The sequence below is a fragment of the Aedes albopictus genome, chromosome 2 (assembly GCF_035046485.1).
Source record: "Aedes albopictus strain Foshan chromosome 2, AalbF5, whole genome shotgun sequence".
Classification (NCBI taxonomy): Eukaryota; Metazoa; Arthropoda; class Insecta; order Diptera; family Culicidae; genus Aedes; species Aedes albopictus.
Window position 1 is genome coordinate 453,800,960 of NC_085137.1, and position 27,805 is coordinate 453,828,764.

The window sequence follows — 27,805 nt, forward strand, 5'->3', positions numbered from 1 at the left end:
CTTTTTCTAGCGATTCGATTGTTATGGAATTTTGCCTGCAACCTTAAAATAACTAGAATATTGGCTGGAAATATAAATCATCATCCATGAAAACGTTTATATCGACTTTTCAGACTCAAATAAATATAAAGACACTTATTTCCATATAAAAATGTGTCTTTATATTTATTTGAATCTGAAAAGTCGATATAAACGTTTTCATGGATGATGATTTGTATTTCTAGCCAAAATTCTAGTTATTTTAAGGTTGCAGACAAAATTCCATAACAATTGAATCGCTAGAAAAAGAGATTTTGATCCTTAAACATTATTATTTTGTATGGAAAACGGCTCTATCTTTATACTTATTTCTCGCACTGTATAATTATAATTATACATAAATATAATATACATAATTATTATTAAATAAATGTGATTTATAAGCACGATATTTTTATTTGCAACTCATTTATGAGTTAGTCCTATAAATCAATCACATACATACTTCATGCAAATAGCTTCTATTATCCTCATTCTTCGTATAATAACCCAAAACCCAAGATTATTTCTTGTATTCCTCTCCTCTTTATAGAAAAAGCCTCAAAAGTTTATTCCAAAGTTTTACCAATTATCTACCTCAATTATACAAAAAGAATGGCGAAATATTTCTAAGCCTCGTTGAATATCTATTCAAGTAAAATTCTTCCAGATCATTTTTCAGTTTTCCAATGTTCTTTTTCAAGCTTATAAGCTCCTATAAATATCATCAGCTTTTGCAATGCAATATTACATCCCTCCATGGGAAATATTTCGTTTAAACTTCAGAATATACCTTGAGTAAGAAATTGTGGAAAAAAATTTTCCACTTTTTTATATGAATTTCAATTTTATGCTATTTTTTTACTCCATTCTGGGTTCACGAAGGATCAAAAAAGATCGATAAAGAACTGTTAAGAAGAAAAATGCTGGAAATCCTGAAACTTCAGAAAGTATTCCTGAAAAAAAAAACAATCTCGTTGAAGTTGTATTGTAAAACCAAAAAAAAAATGCTTACTCTAATAAAATTTATGTATCTGAGGCTTCGGTTGGCCCTAGTAAGGGTAAAGTGAAAAATATACTTGAAATCAATCATACAACTTATGTAAAACCGTATTTGAATCGTTAAGGAAATTTTAGAAAAACTCGTCAAAGAAATTATTAAAGTAAATATTCTCGCAACTGTGAATACAAACTGCTTGATAAGACCACATTTCGGCACCAACATTTCAAAAGGGCGTAACTGCATTTTGAAACAAACCACTCTTTCACATCTGTGGGTCATATTTTAAGTTTCCCACGAAATTCACAAACATTACTAGACAGAGAAATTGCTCTTCTTTCCTATACCGGCATGATTTGCATGGCGGCATTGAAATACGATCTACAGATGTGAAAGAGGGGTTTGTTTCAAAATGCAGTTACGCCCTTTTGAAATGTTGGTGCTGATTTAACTACTTGTATTGACATTCGTATGAAATATCATACGTTTTGAGCAATGCTTTTGCTAAGACAAAACGTATACAAATTACTCAGCTAACACAAAATCGTAAATGATGTTAAATAGGATAATAGAGTGAAGGCCATATGCGTACCTGCTTCCATTAAACCGCGTGTAAAGTGTTCGCATATCGCCTCCACTTCAGCATCCTATTCAACATCATCTGCTATCGTGTGTTGAGTGGGTAAGCGCTAAAAACGATGCTTTTTGGTTCAGAATTTAAAAAAGTTCACACAATAACGTAACCTTTTGAACCTATTAAAATAAAAATCTTGCACTATCACTAATAGCTGTCCCTCCATTCTCTCTACTTTCAGGTAACCTTTTGGAATGCTTCTTCAAGGCTGCAGGTTGTTACTGTTAACTACAATTTTACAGGAACTTCTGAAGAATTTACCAATATATGGTTTTTTTTCTGTTGGGGATTTGTTTTTATTACCGTACGTACGGGTTTGGGCCGAAGGGTCTCAGATTCTCATGCAACTTTTTCCACAGGCAGGGCTCATGGATATATGAACAAAAAAATTGAGGAAAATTCAGGGTCGCCTATTTTCCCGGAAAACTCAGGTGGATTTTTTTTGTTTTCCCCTTACACTACTTACTTTGAAAAATCATAACTCAAGAACGAAGCATCGTAGAAACAAAGTGTTTTTTTAGAAAATGGAAGCAAATTTTCTCAGAAATCAAAAAAAAATATGAACTGGAAAAAGATTCCCACAAAATTTTCCACAGTTGAGAAAATTTGTAAAGAAAAGCCGGAAAAACTATGCCCAAACTCGTGGAAAATTTTCGAAAAAATATTTTTGAGAAGGTTATTTTATAAGCTTTAATCGCTGAAATTTTTGGAATGCACTTTTTTTCGTTTTTGAGTTATGGCCAATTTTGTTGATGATTAACCTGGGCTTGTTGAAAAATGTCCAAATGTGCCATAACTCAAAAACGAAAAATAAGTGCATTCCAACAATTTTAGCGATTAAAGCTTATTAAATAACCTTCTCATAAATATTTTTTCGAAAATTTTCTACGAGTTCAGGCATAGTTTTTCCGGTTTTTCTTTACAAATTTTCTCAACTGTGAAAAATTTTGTGGGAAACTTTTTCCAGTTCATGTTTTTTTTTTGGATTTCTGAGAAAATTTGCTTTGATTTTCTAAAAAGACTTTGTTTCTACGATGATTCGTTCTTGAGTTATGATTTTTCAAAGTAAGTAGTGTCAGGGAAAAACAAAAAAAAATCCACCTGAGTTTTCCGGGAAAATAGGCGACCCTGAATTTTCCTCAATTTTTTTTGTTCATATATCCATGAGCTCTGCCTGTGGAAAAAGTTTCATGAAAATCTGAGGCCCTTCAACCCAATTTGTACGATTATTTAAAAAAATGCCCTGTTGACAGATTTTAAATAGTCAAAATTAACCCAAACATCTATTACAAGGGGGTGTTGCTCAAACTACAGAGCATGACCCACTGGTGGGCGTGGGCTGATTTTCATGGGTCACGACTGTTTGAGCGATATTGTAATAAATGTGCTAAAATTCCGAACAACTTGTTAACCTGTCAATCAAAATTGAAAAAAATACAGAATAATCATAAAAGTTATTTCTACAAAAGAAGTTTATCCTAAATAATATTTACAGTTTTATATTATGCATCTTAGACCAAAGCATGTTGAATATTGAAGCTACTGTCTGCTTTCCGAAATTGATTCAGAAACAATAAGTATTCAATCAAAAGGTATGTGTATCTGGTTAAATTTTAGGTTTTCCTTGTGTTTTGTAAAAAATTACATTATATCAAGTTGATGCTTGTAGTTTGTTTTTATTTTATTTTTTCAGTTAAATTCACGTGGCTAGTTCAGCGTTAAAATTTTAGATTTTTTTTTGCTGGGCGTCGGAGCCGTGCGATTAGCGGCGTCAGTTGTTTAGGCGTATTATGAGTGCCACGGAGTGAGGGTTAGTAAAATGTTGCTGACTATTGGTAATGAAAACAGTGCAGCTGAATGAATCAAATCAAAAGAAGTGAAGCATACCTACTTATGAGAATCAAATAACTACAGGAGGAATTATCTGACTTTCCAGCAGCATCTCAATTTTAAAAAAATACTACTTGATGTTTATCCCCTTGCCGCCAAAACAAAGTAGCATTCCCATCCTGGTCTATTTGATGGATCTTAAAATTTATGCTGAGTTTAATCATGAGAAAAATAAAGAAAATTAAAATACTGCAGGAACATAAAATTAATTTCTTCATAAAACATGGAACAGAATACCTAAAATGCCTAAACTCTGTAGTACTAGATGGAGCCAGACTGAATAAATTCGTCATTTAATGTTTTTATCGTTGATGATTGATCGATCAAATGTGCAAATTGAAAACATATCTCTTAATTTTCTAAAATAACCCATGATATGGAAACGTAGACTGGTGGGTCGCCAAATTCTATATTACCAAAAGTAAGTCGCAAGCTCAAAACGTTTGAGAACTCCTGATCTGTTGGGGATGCAAAAATGATATTTCTGCTTAACAGGGTTAACTACTTGGTTACTGGTTACTGAAATGACATTTATAAAAATATTTCAGGGCATTTTAAAATGGATTATTTAGTGTGAATTTCAGTGAAGCTTTAAAAGGGTTTTAGAATGGTTTTGAAGCTTTAGTGGTTAAAGTGAGTTTCCAGAGGGTTCAGTGGGTTGAAAGAAAGTTTTAAAAGAATTTCAGTGGATTTCAGAGGGGGTTCATCGTGTTTCAGAGAATTTCAAAATGGGGACAAAAGATTTCAAACTAAAACGCATGTAAAACAAAAAACCTCCATCTCTGATATTTTATATGTTACTCCAAATTTCCTGAATTTTCTGATGAAATCAACCAGAGCACCTTTAAGGTGCCGAGTCCATTAAACCGTGAAAAACTAATAAATTTGCATTTTTTCTTAAAAACTACAATTCAATATATTTGACTAAAAAAATTAAATATCAGCCAAAAAGTCCAAAAATTAAAATTTTTCGAAAATTTCAAAATTAAAAAAAAAATGATTTTTAGGCCCTTTTTATTTTTAAATGGGTTACACTAATGTTGAAATAATGAAAAAATACGGGTCCATTTATTTTCGACGAACTACAAACCCATCAATTATCACTACATTTAAAGTTGCACTACATTGATTTTCTAAAGAATGGCTGCATAAGAATGTCAAACGGTTTGTGTGACTTCAGGGAAATTCAAGGGGCCTTCAGAGTAATTTTCGGGTTTCAGAGATTTATAATGATTTCAGGGGTTCCATGTGATCTCACAGCAGTTTCAAAAGCCCTCAGTGGAATTTGGGGAGTCAAAATTGTACACACAATATCAAATGATGTTCTAAAAAAAAATAACAAATTGTTTTACTAAGTTCATTACAAATTATTAGAAAAAAAAAACAATGCATATTCAATGTACTAAATATTATTATAAGCTTTTGAAAATCTGATAGTGTGATTCGCTGTAGCAGTCAACTAGTTTGAATCGGATACTTTTAATTCTTTGTCGACGTTTCGGTCCGGAGTGGACTTTCTTCAGGGCTCGATTGTAAAATATTGTTTTGCCAATTTTGAAATGCAGATTATTCTTCCTGCACTGGGGCATTGATCTGGATGGTTTAGCCCCTACCTACGGTGAGGAATTCGTGCAGAAGAGGGGGGGAGGGGGGTAAATTATGTGTACATTTCAGACAAATGTCTTTAAAGAGTATTTAAGGCAAAATTTGATGCAATACCCAATTTTTTGATTTTTGATTTTTCGGAGCAATATTTTCTAAATTGGTGTGAAAAAATCGGAAAAGATCGAGGTATCTTCTAAATTTTTTCCTTGTGGATAATGCTTATCATTTTTTTTTTTTTTTGCTAAAAATGACAAATACCTTTTTTATTTTGTGCATGTTAATCTTAGGCTAGTTCTTCACAAAAATTGATTTTGAAAAAAAATGCTCCATTACTTAATAACAAATCCAAAAGCAAAAAACGAAGAATTGCATCAAATTGCACATTGATGACATGATTTTTATGTTTAGACATGCGACTTTCAAATCTATTTGATAAAAATACTACTTAAAGTCTTTGGACAAGTTTTGATAATTTCTGAGTGAAATAATGGCAATTTTCTTGAAGGAATGAAAAATTCTCAGATATTGAAAAAGTATTTTAGAAAGCAACTTAACCCTTTCAGGACGGTTGGGTCATTTGCACCTCGCTGACGCGTTCTACAGCGGCGAGGTTGGTGAAAATAGTCGTCCCGAAGGGGTTAAACGTACTGATGTTGCTTGTTGATTTGCTTGAGGTAACTCTATAAGATATTTGTAAAATCATACATTTTTTTTGAATTGATAAATACTTTTGAACGAGACATATTGGAAGCTCGTGCATTATTCTAATTCATAAATAATAAAATTGTTCAACTGACCTTGTAACATGCTTAAATAATACGCCTTTCACGTTGAGATTCAGGGATTGAATTTCACTCCAGACAAAAATGTGGTTTCGTCCTTCGGAAGAAAGAGAACATTTTTTGGCAACGGACTACTAAAAATCCCAAAATATTGAAGAGACGAAAAAACTCGACAACCCATGACTTCATTTTAGATAAATCACTGACAAACCGGCTGGCACTCATACAAATTTCTCAATTTTACTTGGCAACAGATTCTCCTTAAAAACACTAGCTCTATCTATGCGATGATTTGTCGGTGAATCAATTGCTTTCAAACAACGTGTTTTTAATTTTTCAATAGTTTTGTTCTGCGTCCTTTCTAGGGTTCTCGTTTTTTCAGCTATTGGCAAAAAACACCGAAAAATAAGCGTTTTGACCATATTTAGATCCCACGCTCTATTTTCCCAATAACTAGCAAATGAGATGGATATATCGCAATTCTGAGCATACTTTTGACCATACGTGATCCTAAAATAATTGGTTTAATTAGAATAACATACTTTTTTTTTGTCAAAAACAATGCCATGCTTTTAGCCCCCACACACGAGCTTCAAATTTTAACATGGTACTTGTTTAGTAAAAACAATTATTTTCTAATATTTGACTTAAAAACAACTGGGGTCTAAAGTTAGTTTAGTGGTTAAGGCTACGGATCGCCAATCCGTAGACGACGGGTTCGATTCCCGTTCCGGTCGGGAAAATTTTCTCGACTCCCTGGGCATTGGGTATCATTGTACTTGCTTCACGATATACATACAAGTTCATGCAGGCAAAGAAAGCCCTTCAATCAATAACTGTGGAAGTGCTCAAAGAACACTAAGTTGAAGCGAAGCAGGCCAAGTCCCAGTGGGGACGTAGAGCCATAAAGAAGTAGAAAAAGTTGACTATCAAAATTTCCATTTTTTTGTAAAACAAGGAACAACATACTGCATACATCCTATAATAAATTTGAAATATCCCCCTGATCAGGTTATCATGCAGCCCCATTCATGCACAGACACACGCACGTGACACGAGGTCAAATCCCTATTCACCCTCCATCAACCTCATCTTCCGATTTTCCATCCGAACTCAACCATGTAGTGTGCTGCCCTCATGAATGCACAAGCAGACAACCCCCGGGTGCGGATAACTGAACCCTATTCACCCGACGTAAGGATTTCTTTCTTCGCTACTCCAACCCACACGCACAACTAAAACGGCGGCTTTTGAAACAGGTCAGAGATTTATTTTCCACTGGGAACCCTCTTCTGGTTCCAATAAATGGCAGCGTCGATAATGTTAGTACCCCGAATGAAATCCACTGCCACAACGTTGGCCATGGGCCCTAGCTCTTCGAAGTACCACTTGGTAACGAAACGGTTGACGGAGTCGGCCATCTTCCGCAGTCCTCCGTACCGATCGGTTATGATTCCCCAGGGGTCCGGGGTGAGTTCGGCCATGTCCGCTACCGGGCGGTTCGAGAACCTGAAGTAGTACGGTGAGTGGACTTTGAAGAGGAAGGATTTAAGTTCTTCCAGCGATTGGACGTCTCCCCACTTCTGTTCGACCGATCGCCACACTACGTGCGGGTACGATCGTATGGCGTATTCGTGATCGTAGCAGAGGATTACGGTTTTGTTACCCGCCCAGATTTCCGAGAGTCGTCCGTCCCAGGAGATGGACGGATCTGCCATAACGTCGTGCAGGGTTTCGTTTAACAGTCTGATCAACTTATCGTGGACGTCGTACTGTTTGCCGAATCCTACGGGGAATTCCTGAACGTCCAGGATAATGATCTCGTTCGTCTCCAAAGCGTAATCTCGAACTTGACTGAGAATCTGCTTCAGGGGATGCAGTCTTGTAATGCCATGATTGGCCCAGAATTGTGGATTGGACACTTTGTAGTAACCTACTCGAAGGTCAATGTACCGGACCCCTTGCAACAGCTGCTTCCGGATGTCGTCATCTTGCGTGAGTGAGTACTTTGTAACGATATTCTCCTGGTAGTTGGAACTCTTCTTGTACGAAGCGGAATCGTGCGTCCCCGGTATGAACAGCTCCCTCATGCGAAATTGTCCTACGTGCGACCGCAAATCGTTCATCCAGGTGGGGTACAGCTTCATGCAGTGCTCAGACAGAATGGTGCCGTTCGCGTTGATGAAGTACGCGTAGTACCCGTAGCAGCTGGTCGTGATGTCGGCCTGATCCAACCACTCGCGGTTGTAGATTATGTCTGGAAATCGTAAGAAACGAGAGGAAGTTAGTAACACATGTACCCGGATGAGTCACATTACTAATTGGAGACTGGATTGACGTGGCATGGCAGATGTAATTAGACAAGCCCGCCTGCCTGCCAGATGCGGGTATGATTCACGGCGATTTTCCAATTCTACGCTGAGCCAGGTGGTTCCCACGGTCGGTAGATGGTGCAATTTTAGAATCAACCTGCTCCCACAGTTCCACCTAATTAGCGTAATGTGAATCAAATTCAATTAAAATTTTCCGCACCACCACGTGTCACAAAACATTTTTGCACATCCTTCCAGGTAACTATACAGTATACATACAGCAAATCAGAGCATAAAAATAACGGCCCGATAGTTCAACCGCAACAATCAGAAATCTGCAACCGCACAGTCGGGTGGAATCGAAGCTAATTAAAAATTGATTTCCCCTCAACTGGACAACAACCCCGACCTACATGTCCAATAAGTTGACCTTCCCCCCCCCCCCCTTCCATCCGGCCGTAGTGAGTACAAACAATCAAACAAATTAAAAACTGCAACTGAGTAAATACAAGTATGCATAATAATTGCAGCTGCTGGGCTACTTTTTTTCGGTTTGTATTATCAAACTCTGCAGGCTGTACACATGGAATTAAACACATTTTGATGTTTTTTTTTCTCCTGCAATCGGCTTTCCACATGTTGCCGGAGCTTGGAGTAATGATGTGAAAATGAATAAAACAGTTCAATGATTTTTGTATTCCAAAAATAAACGAGGAATGTAACGTGATCTCAATGAAGCGGCTTGGAAGTAATTATTTGAGCATAAATAGGAGCACGGATGCATTGTATACTTGTAGTTTCAAGCAGATTCTACTCCGTGATTAAGCAGAACAATTGGTCGACGTTCGATCAGAGTGGACTACGCGGTTTTTTGGATAGGTAAAGATATGCGAAGGTATTCGAAAACTCTAAACTTTTCTTCATTATTTTGAAGCAGATGTTTCGCTACAAAAAGGAACTATAGTATTTCAGACAAAAATGCACTACATTTCACATCTTAAGTTCTTTCAGGGCATTTTCCCGAAATCGTTGAAAACAGATGGTCCGGTCTGACTTAACGCCAGCCAATTGAAATTGAAATTGAAATTCACAATCGGAACTTGTAAGTGGCTAACCAATCTCGATTTCAATGTACAACTTCTAGAGTTTCAGAACTTTCAACTCATAAGTCAAAACTGTGCTGGAGAAGTACTTACGATAAGGGGAGGGAATGTTGATATGATGTACTTTGTAGCTTTTTTTTTTTTTTTACTTAATCATTTATTTAAGGCTCATGCGCCAACAGGCATAACGGAGCCGAATCCAGTTAAAACTATTTACAATTTCATGTTTTTGTCTTATAAACTATGTTAGTTTTGGGAAACCGAAAAACTCGCGGTTTGGTCGAGGTTAGGGGGAACAAAAATATTTGAGGAAAGGATAGGGTGATGGGGCTTTTCATTGACACGTGGCAGCTTGGTGTGGCGTATTGCTGCTGGTCAAACGTAGAGTGGACATACAACCTGTAACGATACATACAGACGATTTTCGAGGGGACACGAGGTGGACAAGTGAAGCAACAAGACTGGGATATCAAATAAAGACACGAGGTGGACAAGTGGAACAACAAGACGGGGATATCAGACGAAGACTTCAGCTTGCTTCAAGAAGTCGTACACAAGCTTCATATACTCAAGATCAAGTTTACCCAACACATCTCTAATGTCTTCCTTTTCTGGTTTCCCTCGGGCCCTGAGGGATGCACATAAATCGGATCTGGCAATACCGTATTCGGGACATTCCCACACAACATGGTTGATATCTTGATAGCCTGCACCACAGCTACAACGATTGCTATCTGTGAGCCCTATTCGATAGAAATGCGAGCCCAGAGAGTAGTGATTGGACATAAGTCGACACATTATCTTGATAAAATCTCGACCCATATCCAACCCCTTGAACCACGCCGTCTTCGATACCTGTGGGAGAATTGAGTGTAACCACCTGCCCAACTCTCCTGCATCCCATTTTTGTTGCCAGCTAACCAAGGCATGCTGACGAGCAATCGAAAAAAATTCATTGAAAGCGATATGACGGTCATAAATATCGCCTTCCATAGCGCCCACTTTGGCGAGTGAGTCCGCTTTCTCATTGCCCGGGATCGAGCAATGTGAAGGGACCCAAACCAAAGTGATGTTATATGCTTGATGCGATAAAGCACTCCGAATTGATCGAATTTCGTTCAGGAAATACGGGGAGTGCTTCACCGGCCTCATTGAGCGAATAGCCTCAATTGAGCTGAGACTATCCGTAAAAATGAAATATTGATCAGAGGGAAGAGAGGCAATTCGCTCTAATGCGTAGTGTATAGCCGCCAATTCTGCGATGTATACTGAGCAAGGACTTTGAAGTTTATGGGCGGCGCTATGAAGCTCATTAAATACACCAAATCCAGTGGAATCATTTGTTTTTGACCCGTCAGTGAAAAACCTTCTGTCGCAACTGACTTGGCCAAACTTGTTTGCAAAAATTTTTGGGATGTGCTCCGATCGGAGCGGATCTGGAATTCCACGGATTTCTTGCAACATGGACAGATCAAAAACTATAGTGGAATTGGAGAAGTCTGGGAAGCAATCACGGTTGAGAACATTCGAAGAAGGATGAACCTCCAGAGTCATGTACGAGTAGTACACTGTCATAAACTTTGTTTGATGAAATCGTTCGATCAGCTTTTCAAAGTTTTCAATTACCAATGGATTCAGCACCTCACAGCGGATGAGGAACCTTAACGACAATTCCACGAAACGATCTGATAAAGGGAGTACTGCTGCTAGTACCTCCAAACTCATTGTGTGCGTCGAGTTCATGCAGCCTAACGCGATCCGAAGACAGCGATACTGGATACGCTCTAGCTTCAGTATGTGTGTTTTCGCGGCGGACTGAAAGCAAAAGCTACCGTATTCGAGAACCGACAGTATCGTTGTACGATAAAGCTTTATCAGATCTTCCGGGTGGGCTCCCCACCATGTTCCGGTAAGTGTACGCATGAAGTTGATTCGTTGTTGGCACTTCTGATACAGATAATTAATGTGCTTTCCCCAGGTGCCTTTAGAGTCGAACCAGACCCCCAGATACATATGTGAAAGACTTTGAGTGAGTTCCCTACCCAAAAATTGAAGCTCTAGATCTGCTGGATCACGCTTCCTAGAAAAGACAACTAACTCAGTTTTCTCCGGAGAGAATTCGATACCCAGCTTTACAGCCCAAGCAGACAAATTGTCTAAGGTATCTTGCAGTGGTCCTTGCAGATCTTCCGCCTCTGGTCCGGTGATAGAGACCACGGCGTCGTCCGCAAGCTGTCGTAGCGTGCAATTTTCCACGAGACATTCGTCGATATCTCTGACGTAAAAATTGTAAAGAAGGGGGCTTAAGCATGAGCCCTGGGGGAGACCCATGTAACTAATTCGTGAAGTTGCCGAGGTTCCATGAGAGAAAAACATGTGCTTCTCAGACAACAAGTTGTACAAATAGTTGTTTAAAATCGGAGAAAGCCCACACTCGTGGAGTTTGTCTGAAAGGACATCAACGCAAACGGCATCAAAAGCCCTCTTAATATCCAAAAATACTGAGCCCATTTGCTCTTTTTGAGCGTAGGCCAGTTGAATTTCTGTAGAAAGCAGCGCCAGACAATCGCTCGTTCCCTTGCCTCTGCGGAAACCGAATTGAGTATCTGAAAGAAGGCCATTCGATTCAACCCATTTGTCAAGCCGATGGAGAATCATCTTCTCTAGCAGCTTCCGTAAGCACGACAACATCGCAATTGGACGGTACGAGTTGTGATCCGACGCGGGCTTCCCGGGCTTTTGAATGGCAATAACCCTCACTCGTCTCCAGTCATCCGGAACAGTGTTGCTCTCCAAGAATAGATTGAATAAATTCAACAAGCGCCTCTTTGCGACGTCTGGGAGGTTTTTAAGCAAGTTGAACTTAATTCTATCCATTCCTGGGGCAGAGTTGTTACATGACAGAAGCGCGAGTGAGAATTCTAGCATCGAAAAGGGTGAATCCATTGCATTCCTTTCGGGTGGATAACGACGACAATTCGCTTGTACTTGGACCGAATCCGGACAGACTTTCTTTGCGAAATCGAAAATCCATCGAGGCGAGCTTTCTCGATCCTCATTAACCGATACCGCGTTGCGCATTCTCCTTCCGACCGTCCAGAGAGTTCGCATTGACGTCTCCCGCGATAAGCCGTTGACGAAATTCCTCCAATAACCACGTTTCTTCGCCTTCACGAGGTTCGCGAACTTATGGTCGAGAGAGGAATACCACTCGTAGTTCTCCCGTGTACCTCGCTTCCGATATGTTTTAAACGCGGCGGATCTTTCGCGATAGGCTCCGGTACATTCCTCATCCCACCACAATGTGGGGGTTCTTCGCCGTATCGAAGTTCCCGGAACCGGTCTACGCTGCGCTTGTAGAGCACTTTCGACGATTAACCCGGACAAGTATTGGTACTCTTCCTGCGGTGGAAGAACGTCAACCGACTGCTCGCCCTCTGAGACCAATTCAGCATATTTACCCCAGTCGATATGCTTCGTGAGGTCATACGCGACGTCAATCTGGCGAGCCTGACACGAATCATTGGTGATTGAAATTTTGATCGGCAGATGATCACTACCATGGGGATCCTGAATTACCTTCCACGTGCAATCCAATGATAGTGAATTCGAACATATTGAGAGGTCTAACATACTTGGAGGATCTGGAGGTTTAATTCGCGTTGCTTCCCCGGAGTTCAAAATTGTCAAATTGAAATAGTCACAGAGGTCATATATAAGGGTTGCGCGATTGTCGTCCTTCGGAGACCCCCAGGCTGTTCCGTGTGCATTAAAATCTCCTAGGATCAACCAAGGCGCAGGCATAGCACAGCATATTTCTGCAAGATCTCTGCGAGATACTCTTGTACTAGGCGGTATATAAACACTGGCGACGCTGAAACTTTTTCCTTGTATAGTAACATGACATGCAACTATTTCAGTGCCGTTCATCGGGGGGAAATCAATTCTATAAAAGGAATGGAGCTCATTGATCCCCAAGATCACCCCTCCATATCCATCCCCTCGATCACGACGAATAATATTAAAATCGTGGAAAGAAATGTCTTTATCGGAAGTTAACCATGTTTCACTAAGGGCAAATATGTCACAACGTGTACTGTGAACTAAAAATTTGAACGCATCCATATTTTTAATTAGGCTTCTACAATTCCACTGTAGGACTTCAATCATATCTCCGACCTCGCTGGACAAATTAGCCATCGAAAGATATGAAAGATTCAAGAATCGGCCATTGTGAAGCCAGTTGCTTCAGAAGAGGTGTCACAAAGGGAAGTGCCATGTTTATTAAACTTCTTATTACGGGTGAGATATTAAGCGTTTCGAAGATGATGTCCACTATCCCAGAGAGAGTCAATTTTCCGGAAAGACCGACTGGATTTTGTCGACGTTCCTGTTGACTAGTCTTTTGGCTTTCTGGGCGAAAAACTGGGGCATCTGGGGTTTTAGATGCTCCCGGAAGTGACGGAAAATCTCCAGCCGAAAATTTGAAACCTGGAGGCGATACTTTTTTGGTGCTCCCGCCACTTCTTGATTTTATCAGAGGGGTTTGACGAGCTGGTTGAGCAACAGGAACGTTTTGAGAAGCTCGCTGTTGCATGTGCCGTTTTGCAACAGCTCGCTTTCTTTTTGTCCCTGTCTCAATTATAGTGTACTCTACACCATCCTCAGAGTCAGAGCCTTGATCGTTATCTGGCAGGGTTGCAAAGATATTAGTGCTAGTAGAAGGTTGGGCAACTGGAACAGCAGTCGGGGCGATCTTTTTCAGCATTTCTGCATAAGATCGCCTTGACCGCTGTTTTAAGGAGTTTATGGAGTGTTTCTCCCGCTCTACGTACTTCGGGCATGCACTGAGCTCGTGGGGCGGAGATTCGCCACAAGTGGCACATTTTGGCTCCATATTGCAGGAGCCCTCCGCATGTTGTTCACCGCACATACCGCAACGTGGTTTATTGCTACAGTAAAGTGCGGTGTGTCCCAACTGCTGGCATTTTGCACAATGCATTACCTTCGGTTCGTAGAGGCGAACAGGTAATCGAAGAAGCCCAACCACGAGAACGCTCGGAAGAGCGGTGCCGGAAAAGGTCACCCGGAAAGAATTCGACGGTTGTTTTGAGCCGTCAGTTTGTGCCTTATTCATTTGGACGGCATCAAGTACTGGAACCAGTGGGACGGCACGATTTTTAAACCCACCAGCTCCAGACATGATTGCAGCACAGGTTAAATTATCTTCGGTGACCACTCCGTAGCACTCTATCTCGAGGCTAGGCAGATATGTTTTATATTCCCGCGTAAAGAGCTCAAAGTTAGCGATCTTTGTCGCCTGATCGGGATCATTTACTGTGACACGCAGTTTGTCGCGGCTGGGTGAGTCTATCTCCAGAACTCCGCGAAACGATTTTGCCAGATCATTTGCGATTTGTAATTTGTTTAATTTTTTTCCATTCGGTTTGGGCCGAAAGAAAACCAGAAAGGGACCCTTAGATCCGGGTGGATAAACTTTCTGGCGGGGGCTCACCGGGTTAGAAGAAGATCCAGGGATAGAAGAGAATACAGCGGGCTGAGAAGAAATGCCAGGCTGAGAGAAATTTGTAGCCAAGGGAGTTTTTACCATGGGCTGGGACCGTGTTTCTTTCACCAAAGAACTAATTGGAACGATTCCGGAAGAAACAACACAACGTACATGGGGAACCCCTGGATCGTTTTCATTATCGCCAGTTTCCATGGCGTCAGAATTCTGAATTTGTTCTATTGAAATAGTTGACAGACCAGAGCCTGTCTCATCATCGGATGAAATTACGAGATCCGGTGAACTCCCACCAGTGTCATTCGTTTCCATGCAGGCCTATTTTATTATACCTTATGCCAGACAATGGCAATAAAAAACCAATATAACCAACCAGATGTTCAATATAAAGTTAAACCGGGAGAACGGAAAAAAAACAACAATCCAAAAAAAAACGTTTACCAACTTAAATATCTATAAAAAAAAAATATTGAAGGAGAAAAAAAAAGAAAAACAAAAAAAAAAACAAAGAAAGAGAAGGATAGCAACTAAAAAAAAAGCACTAATTCGAAGACGTGGTCCTACCTGAATTCAACCAATAGTCCTACGTCGAGAAAAATAACCAAATCAAAAAAGCAAAAATAAATCCAGAAAAAAGGGGTTTTGAACCACTGTGGTTAAAATGCGGCAGAGCAAAACGGTGTCAAACCAAAAAAAAAAATAGTCTCAACACCTGTTCTAATACGAAGTAAAGTGATATCGGGAGAAAAGGGGCAAGAAAGAGGAAAAAAAAACTTATAGAAAAAGGATAGCAACTTAGAAAAAATCAATTCAATGTTTGTATCTACTTAAATACTAATATAATATGAGAAAATGTTGAAAAAAAAAAAACAAAAAAAAATCAAAGAATAGAAAGGATAGCAACTCAAAAAAAAAAAACTTAAAACTAAAAAAAATAGTGTGGTGTGAATGGGCCGTGAACCGGGGGGAACTACTGTACCATCGAAACTCAAATCGAAATAATTTTTTTACTGCGAGCTAGACGGTGGACTGGGGAACAATAGAGCGGCGAAAAAGATACAAAATACTCAACTGGTCTGTGCGCAGCCTTTGTATACCTATATGTAGGTAGGTAGCTTGTTGGTGGCGATGGCTTGGGCTGCTGCTGCTGTTGTACGCTGATGACCTTTATCGTCGAATTTTTCACTTCGTCGTTACCGGCGTCGTCGTCGTCGTCGTCGTCGTCGTCGTCGTCGTCGTCGTCGTCGTCGTGGTGCGTTGTTTATGATGGGCAGTTATGCTTGCCTCGAGATTAAAGCTGGACGATGTTGCTATGCAACTCGCTCCCCAACATCGGAGGGATTCGCCTTGCGGCACTACACTCCGCACTAGTAGGATACTATCGATATAAAAAACCCTCAGCGCGAGGGAAAAAAAACTCTACTAACTACGAAGGCTACCGCGCGAAGAGAAACGGACATTCACATCCGACTCGTTCCAAACACCGATAGGGAATGCACTTTGTAGCTAGAGACCTAGGGATTAGTTATAAATTTCAAAACTAACAAAAATTAAAATGTGAAACAAGCATATCAATATGACCAACCTTTCCACAATATTTCAGTAAATATTATTAGTTTAAAAAATAAGATGGAACGAGCTCTGTATCACGCATCCCGCAAAGATTACGTTCCGCAAGCAGAAATCTGCAGAGATAAGAACGGGAGCCTCCTGACGGAGAAACGTGAGCTGATCGAAAGGTAGAAGCAGCACTTCGACAAGCACCTGAATGGCGAAGAGAACGTAGGTACGGAGGATCAAGGTAGCGGAGGAAATTACTATGTTGGTGCAGCAGAGGACGGAAACGAACCAACTCCCACGCTGAGGGAAGTTAAGGATGCCATCCACCAGCTCAAAAACAACAAAGCGGCTGGTAAGGACGGTGTCGCAGCATAACTCATAAAGATGGGCCCGGGAAAGTTGGCCACCTGTCTGCATCAGTTAGTAATCAAGATTTGGGAAACCGAACAGCTACCGGAAGGATAGAAGGAAAGGATATGTGTAAGCTTGTGTGAGCTTTCAAGCGATCGCCATTTTGAATGCCGCCTACATGGTGCTATCCCAGATCATCTTCCGTCGTATTTCACATAAGTAAATGAGTTCGTGGAAAATTACCAAGCCGGTTTCATCGACGACCGCTCGATAACGGACCAGATCTTCACCTTACGGCAAATCCTCCAGAAATGCCGTGAATACCAGGTCCCAACGCACCACCTGTTCATCGACTTCAAAGCGGCATACGACAGTATCGACCGCACAGAGCTATGGAAAATCATGGACGAGAACAGCTTTCCCGGGAAGCTTACCAGACTGATAAGAGCAACGATGGACGGTGTGCAGAACAGCGCAAGGATTTCGGGTGAACTATCCAGTTTATTCGAATCTCGACGGGGACTACGACAAGGTGATGGACTTTCCTGCCTACTATTTAACATGTTTTGCAGATGATATGGATATTATTGCTAGAACATTTGGAACGGTGGCAGAACTGTGCCTGAAACGTGAAACAGCAAAGGTCGGACTGATGATGAATGCGGCTAAGACAAAGTACATGCTGAAGAAACTGCGATTCATCTCCACACCAAATGTATGATGTACAAGAAGCTAATGAGACTGGTGGTTCTCTTCTACGGACACGAGGCATGGACGATGCTCGAGGAGGACCTACAGGCACTCGGAGTTTTCGAGCGACGCGTGCAGGAAAATGGTGTGTGGCGGAGACAGATGAACCACGAGCTCGCTGCACTCTACGGTGAACCCAACATCCTGTAAAAGGCTAAAGCTGGACAGATACGGTGGACAGGGCATGTTGCAAGAATGCCGGACAACAACCCTGTAAAGTTGGTGTTTGCTAACCATCCGGTTGGTACAAGAAGCGTGGAGCACAGAGAGCACGATGGGCGGATCAGGTGGAGCGTATCTGGCGAGCGATGGGCGTGGCCGACGTTGGAGCTGCAGCCGCAAATCGAGTATTATGGCGGAAAATTGTTGATTATGTGTTATCATGAGTTTGATGTTGAACTAAATAAATGAAATAAAATGAGCTCACCAACAAATATGCATCCTTTTTCCACCGAAGATTTGAGCTACACCTGCTACTGAAATACTGCTTATACGTCTTCACGTTTGAGATTACCACAAATGACAGCACCAAAATAATTTCTAAAAGAATCATTACTGCAATCTCCGTAGAAATCCTTAGAAACATCCCTGGAGGAATTCCTGGAGCATTTCCTGAAAAAATCATTTAAAGAATCCCTGTTGCAATCTTTGAAGAAATCTCCTCGAGAAAACCATGGAAAAATTCCTGAAAAAAATGCTGGGGAAGTATCTTGAGCAGCTTGAAAAGAAATCAGAGTAGATATGGGTTGATAAATTCTAGCATGAATTCCAGGAGAATTTTCAACAAGATCTTCTAAAGGAATGCTCAAGTGGGAAATCTAACAGAGGAATCATAGTGAAATCTCTAGAGGAATCCTTATATTAGTAATAACGGAAGGCATTAATAGAGGAACATTTTTAAAAATTCCTAGAAGGATCCCTCAAAAAATCCTAAGAGGAATTCTTGAAAAAAAAAAACCCTAGGAAAATAGCTAGATTTATTCATTAGTAGGTTGGTTCCAGGGGCACGCTCTCCTATATTTGGGAAATTTGTTCCATCCGTAGATTTACAGAGTTTTCTGAATACATCACTCGAGGAGTACCTGAAGAAATTACGGGATAAAGTACTACAGGAATACCAGCAATAATTTCTGGAAGAATCTCAGAAGGAGTTCCAGAAGGAATCACTGGGGGAATCATAGAAAGCACGCATGAACAATTCTCAGGGAAATATCTGAAAGGGTTCGTATAGAAATTTCCAGATAAAATCTTAGAGGAACTCCTGCAGTCCATGGACTATCAAAGTACATATGTATGAAGAAATTCCAGCAGGATGTCTCGAAAGAACCGCAAGGAAAATCCCTGCTTAAATCCACGTAGCAATTATAGGATGTATTATTGGAGAAATCCTTGGAGAAACCTCTGGATACATCGCTGTAGAAGTTCATGTAGAAATTTTTGGAAATAGTCCTGTAGGAATACCAGCAACAGTTTGCAAAGAAATCCTTGCAGGAGTTCCTGAACGAATCACAAGAAAAACTTCAAGAGAAATCACAGTAGGAGTGCCAGGAAAAGTCTTAACGAGATACATCTGAATGAATCGTTTTAAAATCCTCGAAAGAATTTCTTTAAAAACTTCCGGCGAAATTCTTAGAGAAACACCATTAAAAATACTTACAAGAAACGAAGCAAACATTCTTGTCGGAACCGCAGGAAGAATTTCTGGGGAAATCCCACCGCGAATTCCTTAGGGGTTTCTAATGGATAACTTCCTGGAAGAATTCCGACAGCAATTTTTGAAGCAATCTAAGCAAGGAATCTACAACACAAATCTCATTAAAAATTTTGTGGAGCAATCCTAGCAAATAAACCTGAAGGAATCCCAGAGATGCCGGAAAGAAGAAATAAATTGGTTGACTTGTAATCAAAACAACAGGCAGCGTTTAGTGTTTGTTCTGTTTAAGGGAAAATAGGGAAGAATAGTCTTTAAGCCAATATAGCCGATGTGGTAAGTATATGTGCAATTAGCAAAACCATGCTGAGGATGACGGGTTTGATTCCCGGTTGGTCCAGATACGTCTCATAATCGACATTTCCTTAACTACCTTGTGTATAATAGTTATTTATGTAATCAGTTGCAAAAAGTTGATTTTTTCAGCACGAGTCGTACATTTATCCAACGAGGCTTGCCGAGTTGCATAATATTCATAATGCAATTCAAATGAGTTGCATTATGAACATTATACAACTATTTTTCATTATGCAACTCATTTCAGTTGCATAATGAACCAGTTCGGATAAATTGGCTATTATTATACCAAAATGAGTTACATAAAATTTAAATTATGATACTGAATTGCATAAAATATCTCCATGACTACCACACGATATACGTATGTAAAATAGACATGGCCCGTGGGGGATCTCAGTTAATAATTGGAAAGTTCTCATAAAATACTAAGCTGAGGAGCAAGCTGTGCCCCAGTTGGAACGGTACGCCAAGAAGAGAGAAAGCGGGAATCTTTTAGCTTTTACCTTTTACCTTTTACCTTTTAGCAACTTAAAACAATATTGGTTTAAAACATTGGCTAGGGTTGGGCGCTAAAATGGCATAAATGTGTTAGTTTGCAAAAATAAGTTTGACCGTTTTCAAAAGTTACACGAGCTTTGTTCATTACGTAATTTTTAAATGACGGCTGAAAACGTCAACTGCATTAATATTGATTATAAAAATGAAATGCTGAATGAAAAACACATTTATTTTTTCTACTTCAAAAAAGGCTTACAAAATCGAGTCAAAAATCGGGGGCTGACAAAATCGGGTCCCCACTGTATATACATTCAAGATCGTCCAAACCATCATGCAGTTCAGTCCTTCCTCGACACCTACAGCAGTTACAGCATTTATATTCGGTATTAACTCTAACATTGCATATCTGCAGAACTTCAGGTCTAGGCTCGTAGCAGTAGTCATATCGAATTCACAAAGTTAAATTGTAAAACTAACTTTGGCTACCGGACCTGCTCTAAAACTAATAGAAAATATTATGAACTTTTGGGAACGATGCTCTAAACAATTTTTCGAAAATTTCTCCAGCGATTGTTTCTGAAAATCTTTCAGAGATTCGTGAAAAGTTCTCCCAGGTGTTCTTTTATAAACAAACTGGTTAAATTGTTTTAGAAAATTTCTCCGATATTTCACGAATTATTTCGAAATATGTTCCAAACAAAACATAGGCGCCAACTTGTGTCGTAGTTGGGAGGGCTAAGCTCTCCAAAATTGGACAATGTTCAACTTTTCCCAGCTCAATGTACTAGTTTTCACGTGAATATGCCTAAATAAAACGAACTACGTTGGTATTTTCCGAATTTCCATTATTTCCAGAGGCCATCACAAGTTGGCGCGTATTTTCGAAATGTTGTTCAGGATTTGTTTCAGATTTTTTCCAGGGATTCCTTCAGAAATTCAACTAGGAATTCCTCCAAAAATTTCTTAAAGTATATTGTTCGAAAGTCTTGCTTGAAATGCCCACGAAATTTATCTATGATATCCAAGGATCACTTCGAAAATTCTTTAAGAGAAAAACTTTAAAGACTGGAAGGTTTCCCTAAGTAATCCATCCAGAGGTTCTTTCAGAATTTACTCCTAAGCGACTGTCTGAAAATTGTCCAGTGATTCCCATGAAATTCCCAAGGATGCCATAAGAAAATCTCCGAAGATTCCTCAAACATTTTCTCCAGGGTTTCTTTCAAAAAATCTTCCAGGTTATTCAAAAATTTTCCGAATATTTTTTTTTGTTTATCTAAAATTTATTATAGAAATTATTCCAGGGCTTCCTTTGGAAATTGCTCTAAGGATTTCTCCACAAACTCTTTCATGGAACGTTCTAAGTTCATTCAACAATTTGCTGCAGAAATTTATGACAAAAACTTTCTTAAAATTTTACATAGAAGGCTTTAGAAATTTTTACAGTGTTTCTTCATAAATTATTCCAGAGATTTTCAAGAAATGTTTCCGAAGAATTCTTAAATATATCTTCCATGAATTTCTTCAGAAACTCATCCACTGACCCCTTGAGATAATCCTCCTGAGCGACTGCCTGGAAGAGATTACTTCAGGAATTATTATAAGTTATCCGCCAAAAATTTCATAAAATCTTCTATTGAAAAAATTGAATTTTTTCAGAAGTTCCTCCACAGCTTCTCCAGATATTTATCCGATTTTTTTTTCCAAAGATACCCTGAAAAATCCATTATGGATTACGTCAGAATTGTCTCAATTCATTTTCTCAGAAATTCCTCTTTGTATTCCTACAGAAAATCTTCCACGGATTCCTTCTGAAATTTTGCCAGCATTTGTCTCAGAAAATCAGAGAAAAAAAAAATCCAACAGAAACTTATTCAAGAATTTTTTTGAAAATTTTTCCAAATATTCAACAGTTTCCTCTAGAAAATCTTCCAGGGATTCCAAAAGACAATCCTTCAGAGCTTGTTTAGAAAAACCATCCAAAGTTTCCTTTAGAGAATAATATGCGTATTTCTTTAGAAAGTCGCACAGATTTATTCTAAGGAGTCCTGGACAATTTAGAGATTGGACTGGAAAATCTTCCATTGGCTACTTAAAATTACCTACCTTGAAGCGAGGCAGGCCAAGACGTAGAGCCATGAAGAAGAAGAAGAAGTTTATCCTGAAATTTCTTTTAAAAATCCGTTAAGAAAATCTTCTATTAAACAGCCAATAAATGCTCCCAAGCAGCACACATGCCACAGGATAGTCACGCAGCGCAGTTTTTTTTAGTTGCACATGAGCTATAGTTATGTTATTTTAATCCCAAGTTAGAATTACTTGACTTTGATTCGTGCGCAACCAAAAAACTGCACTACGCGACTCTTTTATAACACATGTGCTGCTTGGGCATACATGAAATTTCTTCAGAAGATTCTCTTGCCTTTGCTTTAGGAATAGATGAAGAATGGATATGGATAGAGAATCCTCCGGAAATATTTAACCTTCCTAAGATGTTAGGATTTTCACACCACGATGGCGTAGTGTACGTTCAGCGTGACCGTCTGGGTCATATTGACCCCAGCATCATACTAGGTTTAAAGCAGTGCTTTATAAAACCGTCAGTATTCAGTAATTAGTAAAGAAAATATTCCACGAAATTCTTTTGAAAAAGCCATCCAGAAACTCTACTGAAAACCCTCTACAGATTCCTAAAGCAATTCCTGCGTTAATTTCTTATGCAAGTCTTCCATTGATTTTTTTTTATTATATACCAAGGATTGTTTAAGAAATTTCTCCATGATTTTTTTTTTCAGAAATTCCTCCAAAGTCTGCTCCAATTTTTTCTCCAAAGATTCCCCAAAAAACCGTATTTCCTAAAAATTTCCTCCATGTATTCTTTCAGAAATTTCTTCGGCAGTTCTTTCGAAAAATCTGTCACGGATTTCTTGTGAAATTCCACCAGTTATTCTTTCAGAAAACCATTAATAATAAATTCCAACAGAAATTTCTTCCAAAGATTTGTTTAAAAACTTTTCCAGTTATTCAAAAATGTTTAACGAAATCTTCCAGGGATTTCTGGAGTTTTGTTCAGAAAACATTATATAAAAATCTTCAGAATATCTCACAGATATATTCTTTCAAAAATCTAAATATATGGCTTTTTCAATATCTCAAAAACTAAGAAACACATCTCTGATATAAGTATCACGATATTTGGAGATGCACTATATCGATTTTCTATGAAATGACTCCACCGACTTTGACAATGTTTTACCGAAATATAAACCGCAGAACGTTCAGTTAACATAATTGTTGGAAAAATCAGTAAATGCAGAAACTTTTACTGAACTTCGTAACGTTTGACAAATAAACGATAACACCTACTAAAGTTTGGTGGAAGTGGTTTGTTTTACTTATGTTTTTGGAAAAAATGTTTACCGAACACTCAGCGATGGAGATTTTAGAAAACCATCACCAAAGTCAGTTTTTTTTTTTTTGATTGTGTATACCTATATTTTCAAAATATTTATGGATTAAAAACAGAAATTTTCCAAATATTCATTTAGAATGTCTTGCACTGAACTAGAAAACCATTTATAAATTCCTTTAGAAATCGCCACAATTCCTCAGAAAATCTTTCGCGAATTTCCCCACAGATTTCTTCAGAAATTCTTCCAATGTTTTTTTCAAAAAATCTTCTAGCGGTTTCTTCACAAATTCTTCCAGGGATTCTTTCACGAATTCTTTTCTTCATATTTTTTTTTCAAAATGACTCCAGACATTTATTTAGGGTTCCCTCCAAAAAATTCTACCGAAATTGCTTAACAGATTCTTGCTTGATTTCTTTCAGTTGTTTCTGAAGAAAATATCCCAAAGTTTTCTGCAGAATACAGAGCGTACTCTAGGAATTACTCCAGTAATCCCTTCATGAATTTTCTAAAAAAAAATCCTTCATGATATTCTCCAAAATTTCGCTATCGATGCTATAAGGAATTCCATAAAAAATTCCTATCAAATATTGTGACAGGAATTCCTTTTACAAATATCTCAATAGGTTGCAGTGTTCTCCAGATATTTCTTCAAGGATTTTTCAAATTACATTCACAGATTCCTTCCATCATTTCTTAAAATCATCTAATTTTTTTAATTGACTACAGGAAATCTTTTAGGTATTCTACCTATAGCTTCCTATAACACTTAGTTAACATCACCGAGTTCAGTAATATTTTACCGAAATCTCAACCGTTATATATTTTTATATAAGGAATTATTATATTTTCAGGCTTTTGCAGTCTTTCAGAGCTGCAAGAACAATAGTGCCTAACTCTCCGACGTTTTTGGTAATGTATTTCACCATTTTCAAGGAATAGAAGTTGTGTTCCCTTGTGCGGAACGGCAGTGCTCTATTTGATTGTACATTCAATTTGAAATAGCGCTCGCTTTGGTGCATGTGTAGCGATATTTTCGCAAGACACTGTAGCGCGAGTAAATTTTACTATTAAAAGCCTATCGTTTGTAGCTTAATCATTAGTTATAATCGCACAGTTTTTGCCTACGCTTTTAGTCGTGACAGTTTCTTGGCTGTTTTTTATATTCATTAATTGTTGATGTTTTCGATGATTGATAAATCGAGGCTTTAATTTATTACGTTTCGACCTATTCGTCTTGAGCCATCATCAGATCTAAAATATATGTCTATATGATTCCAATGTCCTATAATTTTCCAAACAATTTTCGATCACCCGCTTGTCTCCTAAGACAAAAAATAAAATTCGTGAAAAAAATGTTAGAAGCCTTTGACCATCCTGGACTACTTGGCAAAGTTTGAATCTAGAAATTTTTAGAAGTTTGAGTCTATAAGTTTCTATAGAAGTATAAAAAAAACAACTAAGTGTAAGGTTTTGAACAATTGAAATGTGTCTGATTTACATGATGAATATAATTTAGTATATTTTTTTTTAAACTCCTTCAAATATTCTGAAATATTTTCGAAGACATCATTTCAATCCAACAAATTGTTTTCAGTTATAATTTTTTGAAGAGGAAATTGGGATTTTTTTCATACGCATGTTTCAGAAGTTAGGTTGAGAATATTGCAAAACAAATAACATGAAAAATATGTTTGGATAGAAATTCATATATCTTTGAGCGAAATTTCATACGTGATTCATGCTTTTTTTCTCTGTATTAACGAAATTTTTAGCCCTAGCATCTCAGGACCCACTCTTTACTTCCCTTCCGAAGTATGAACTCACTTTTTACGAGTTTAAAGGGAGTATGATTCGATCCCAGGTCCTCGGCGTGATAGTCACGTTCTTTAACCATCACACCAGGTCCGCTCCACCGTGATTCGTGCGTTGAGCTGGAAATGTCGTATAGCTTCCTTTCTTAGGTAATCATCTACCCTTCTCGGAGAAAAAGTAGGTCAACTGCACCACTGATCCGGTTAGCACTGTAGAAGCATAATACTGTGCAGGGTGCTCTGATACTCCACATACTCTGCTAGTGGTTAGGTTTTTATTGTACCCCTCTAACTGTTTATTTCTAGGCACATAATGCATATTGGAGTATCACACCATCAATAAGGGAAGGCACACCACGAGTCTATTAGGCTGATTTCGAAACGATTGCTCTTACTGTGTTAAAGAAACTTTTCCAGCAAATTTGAATCTCACATAACACGATTCATAGGAACATTCGTTTGTCTTTCCTTTTACCTTCAAGATCTTGGGGATACCAGCTGCTCCAATTGAGCAATGCAGGTGAAATACAGTTTCTGGGTTTTGTTTAAACACATTGAAGAAACACAAACATCCATCAAACATAATTGAATCCATTCATCATAATTTCCCATATTAGAAATAATTTCATGGCTGAAATAACTAACTCCTTCGAAAGTCGTCCATATGTCACTGTACAAACATTATGCACTTCCATCTCGCATTCGTCTAGGTACAATTCAATATTTATCTAGTCCCACTGAAATTGACGCTAATAAATTGAATCCCCCAACCCCAACAGCGTCCCCACCTCGCCGTCATCACTTACCGGTGGCAGTCCATCCGTTAACGTACATCGGCTGAATGGAGAACAGCACCGGCTTCTTACGTTCGCCGTACTCATCCCAATGGTCGTACTCCCATCCCACCTCGACCATCGGCGTAGTGGACACTGCCGGTTGTTCCGTCACCATCGTCGTCGTCGTCGTCGTCATCATTGATTCCATTCCATTTGCTAAATCCTCACTCCCACTGCCGGTGTCGTCTTCTCCGAACCCATTACTGCTCCGGGGTGTACTGCTTGGTTGTGCTGCCGCCGTCGTCGTCGTCTGTAAATCATCGTACGTAACGTAGTAGAGCTTCTGCTCAAACGCTCTAATAGGATAATGCTCCGTCAACACAATGAACCCGGTTGGGTCGTTGAAATTCCTCCAGGTCAGCTCCAAAGTTCGGTAGCGCGCATTTACGGTCATGTACAAGTCGGAGATCTTCGGCTCGTAGACGCGATCACCTGCAACCGAGAGATAGTGGTTCCGTTTGTTAGAAAACGTGGTCACAAGTCGTATTCTAAATAAGCAGGCCAAGGGTGTAAACGCACATTTGGTTGAATCGACTTTCGGGAAAAATAACCTCAAGTATAAATCAGATATATTTTCAAAACAGCTAAAACTTAATCAAAGTTATAGCGAAAATTCTTGTAAATTTCCTTGATTTCCTTGGGCATAGAGTATCTTTGTGCTTGCCACACATGCAAAAAGGTCATTGGCAGAGGAAGCTCTCAGTTAAAAACTGTGGAAGCTGAGAAGCAGGCTTTGCCCCAGTGGAGACGTTACGACAAGAAGAGAAGAGGAGGAGACGTGCAAAATCCATTCAATCAAATGCAATCCACCTCAAATTCTCACCGGACTGCGGAAATTTCTCACCAATTATTCGCTGCGCTTGACCCAATTGGATAATCGACAGCTGCAGCATCCACGCCAGCAGCGACCACCAAACCGCAATCGTCGTCCGCTTTCCGCACATATCAACAACAAAATATGGCACTATATTTCACACGCGCTCCGACCTCCACAGTCGCTGTCGCGAAGCAAACCTCCAAAAAAAACGACGTGCGATAAAAAGTTATATTTTTTTCGAATCGCGCACTATGACCGCAGCACCAGACACACACACGCACCCACCCACCGCAATCAGCTGCTGCTTGTTAAAAATCGTCAGATTCGGCACCACCCTCCTCCGGGTGAAAGCGGATGCAAATTATAAGCTCTATTTCGACTGTCTTCGCGCATGATATCCAAATTTCACACTTTGGTCCGTTTCGAACGGTTTAAATCTCGCGTGCTATAGAACCGATCCTCTCTCGAGCAGCATTGTCACCCAACTGACTGGCCGAGTAGTGTGCTTAATAGTTAGGTACTACAGTCAAGCAGCTCCGCGACCTCGGTAGTGGCTCAACTCTGCCTCCGAGTTGCTGTTTAATGACTGCCGTAGTCAGTCGTCATACTATACGGTGGGTAAGTACCTACTAAGGCGACTAGTGGCAGCGAGTGCGAAGGGAGTTCCCCAGCAGCCCTGCTGTACCGCCGACGAGCGCTCGCCAACCGGAGCCATGCTTGACTGGATGTGATGGCATTTATTATAGAGTTATGCGACCACTGTGCAATGCGGAATCAACGACGCACGCTTTAGTGTGATCTACCACCGTTATTGAGAGATCTACGGCAGTTGAGACTGAGAGTGACTGCTAACGATGACGATGATCAATGAGAGGGTGACGTTTAACGGTATC

At 39.4% G+C, this 27,805-nt stretch overlaps 2 protein-coding genes across 3 annotated transcripts in view; one reads left to right on the forward strand and one right to left on the reverse strand.

Annotated features, from left to right (window-relative positions):
• Nucleotides 1–27,805, forward strand: part of LOC109398653 (uncharacterized) — a 227,714-nt gene that overhangs the window by 79,536 nt on the left and 120,373 nt on the right. The gene's annotated exons all lie outside the window — the stretch shown is intronic.
• Nucleotides 7,175–27,617, reverse strand: LOC109419706 (PI-PLC X domain-containing protein 1). 2 transcript variants are annotated; one of them, XM_029877654.2, is made up of 3 exons: nucleotides 26,919–27,617; nucleotides 26,066–26,527; nucleotides 7,175–8,186 (listed from the first exon to the last, which is right to left on the reverse strand). In XM_029877654.2, the coding sequence occupies exons 1-3, from the start codon at nucleotides 27,037–27,039 to the stop codon at nucleotides 7,198–7,200; spliced, it is 1,572 nt and encodes a 523-aa protein (XP_029733514.1). In that variant the 5' UTR covers nucleotides 27,040–27,617; the 3' UTR covers nucleotides 7,175–7,197. The 2 variants fall into 2 exon arrangements, with proteins under 2 accessions (XP_029733514.1, XP_029733515.1); XM_029877655.2 differs by having other exon boundaries at nucleotides 26,940–27,604.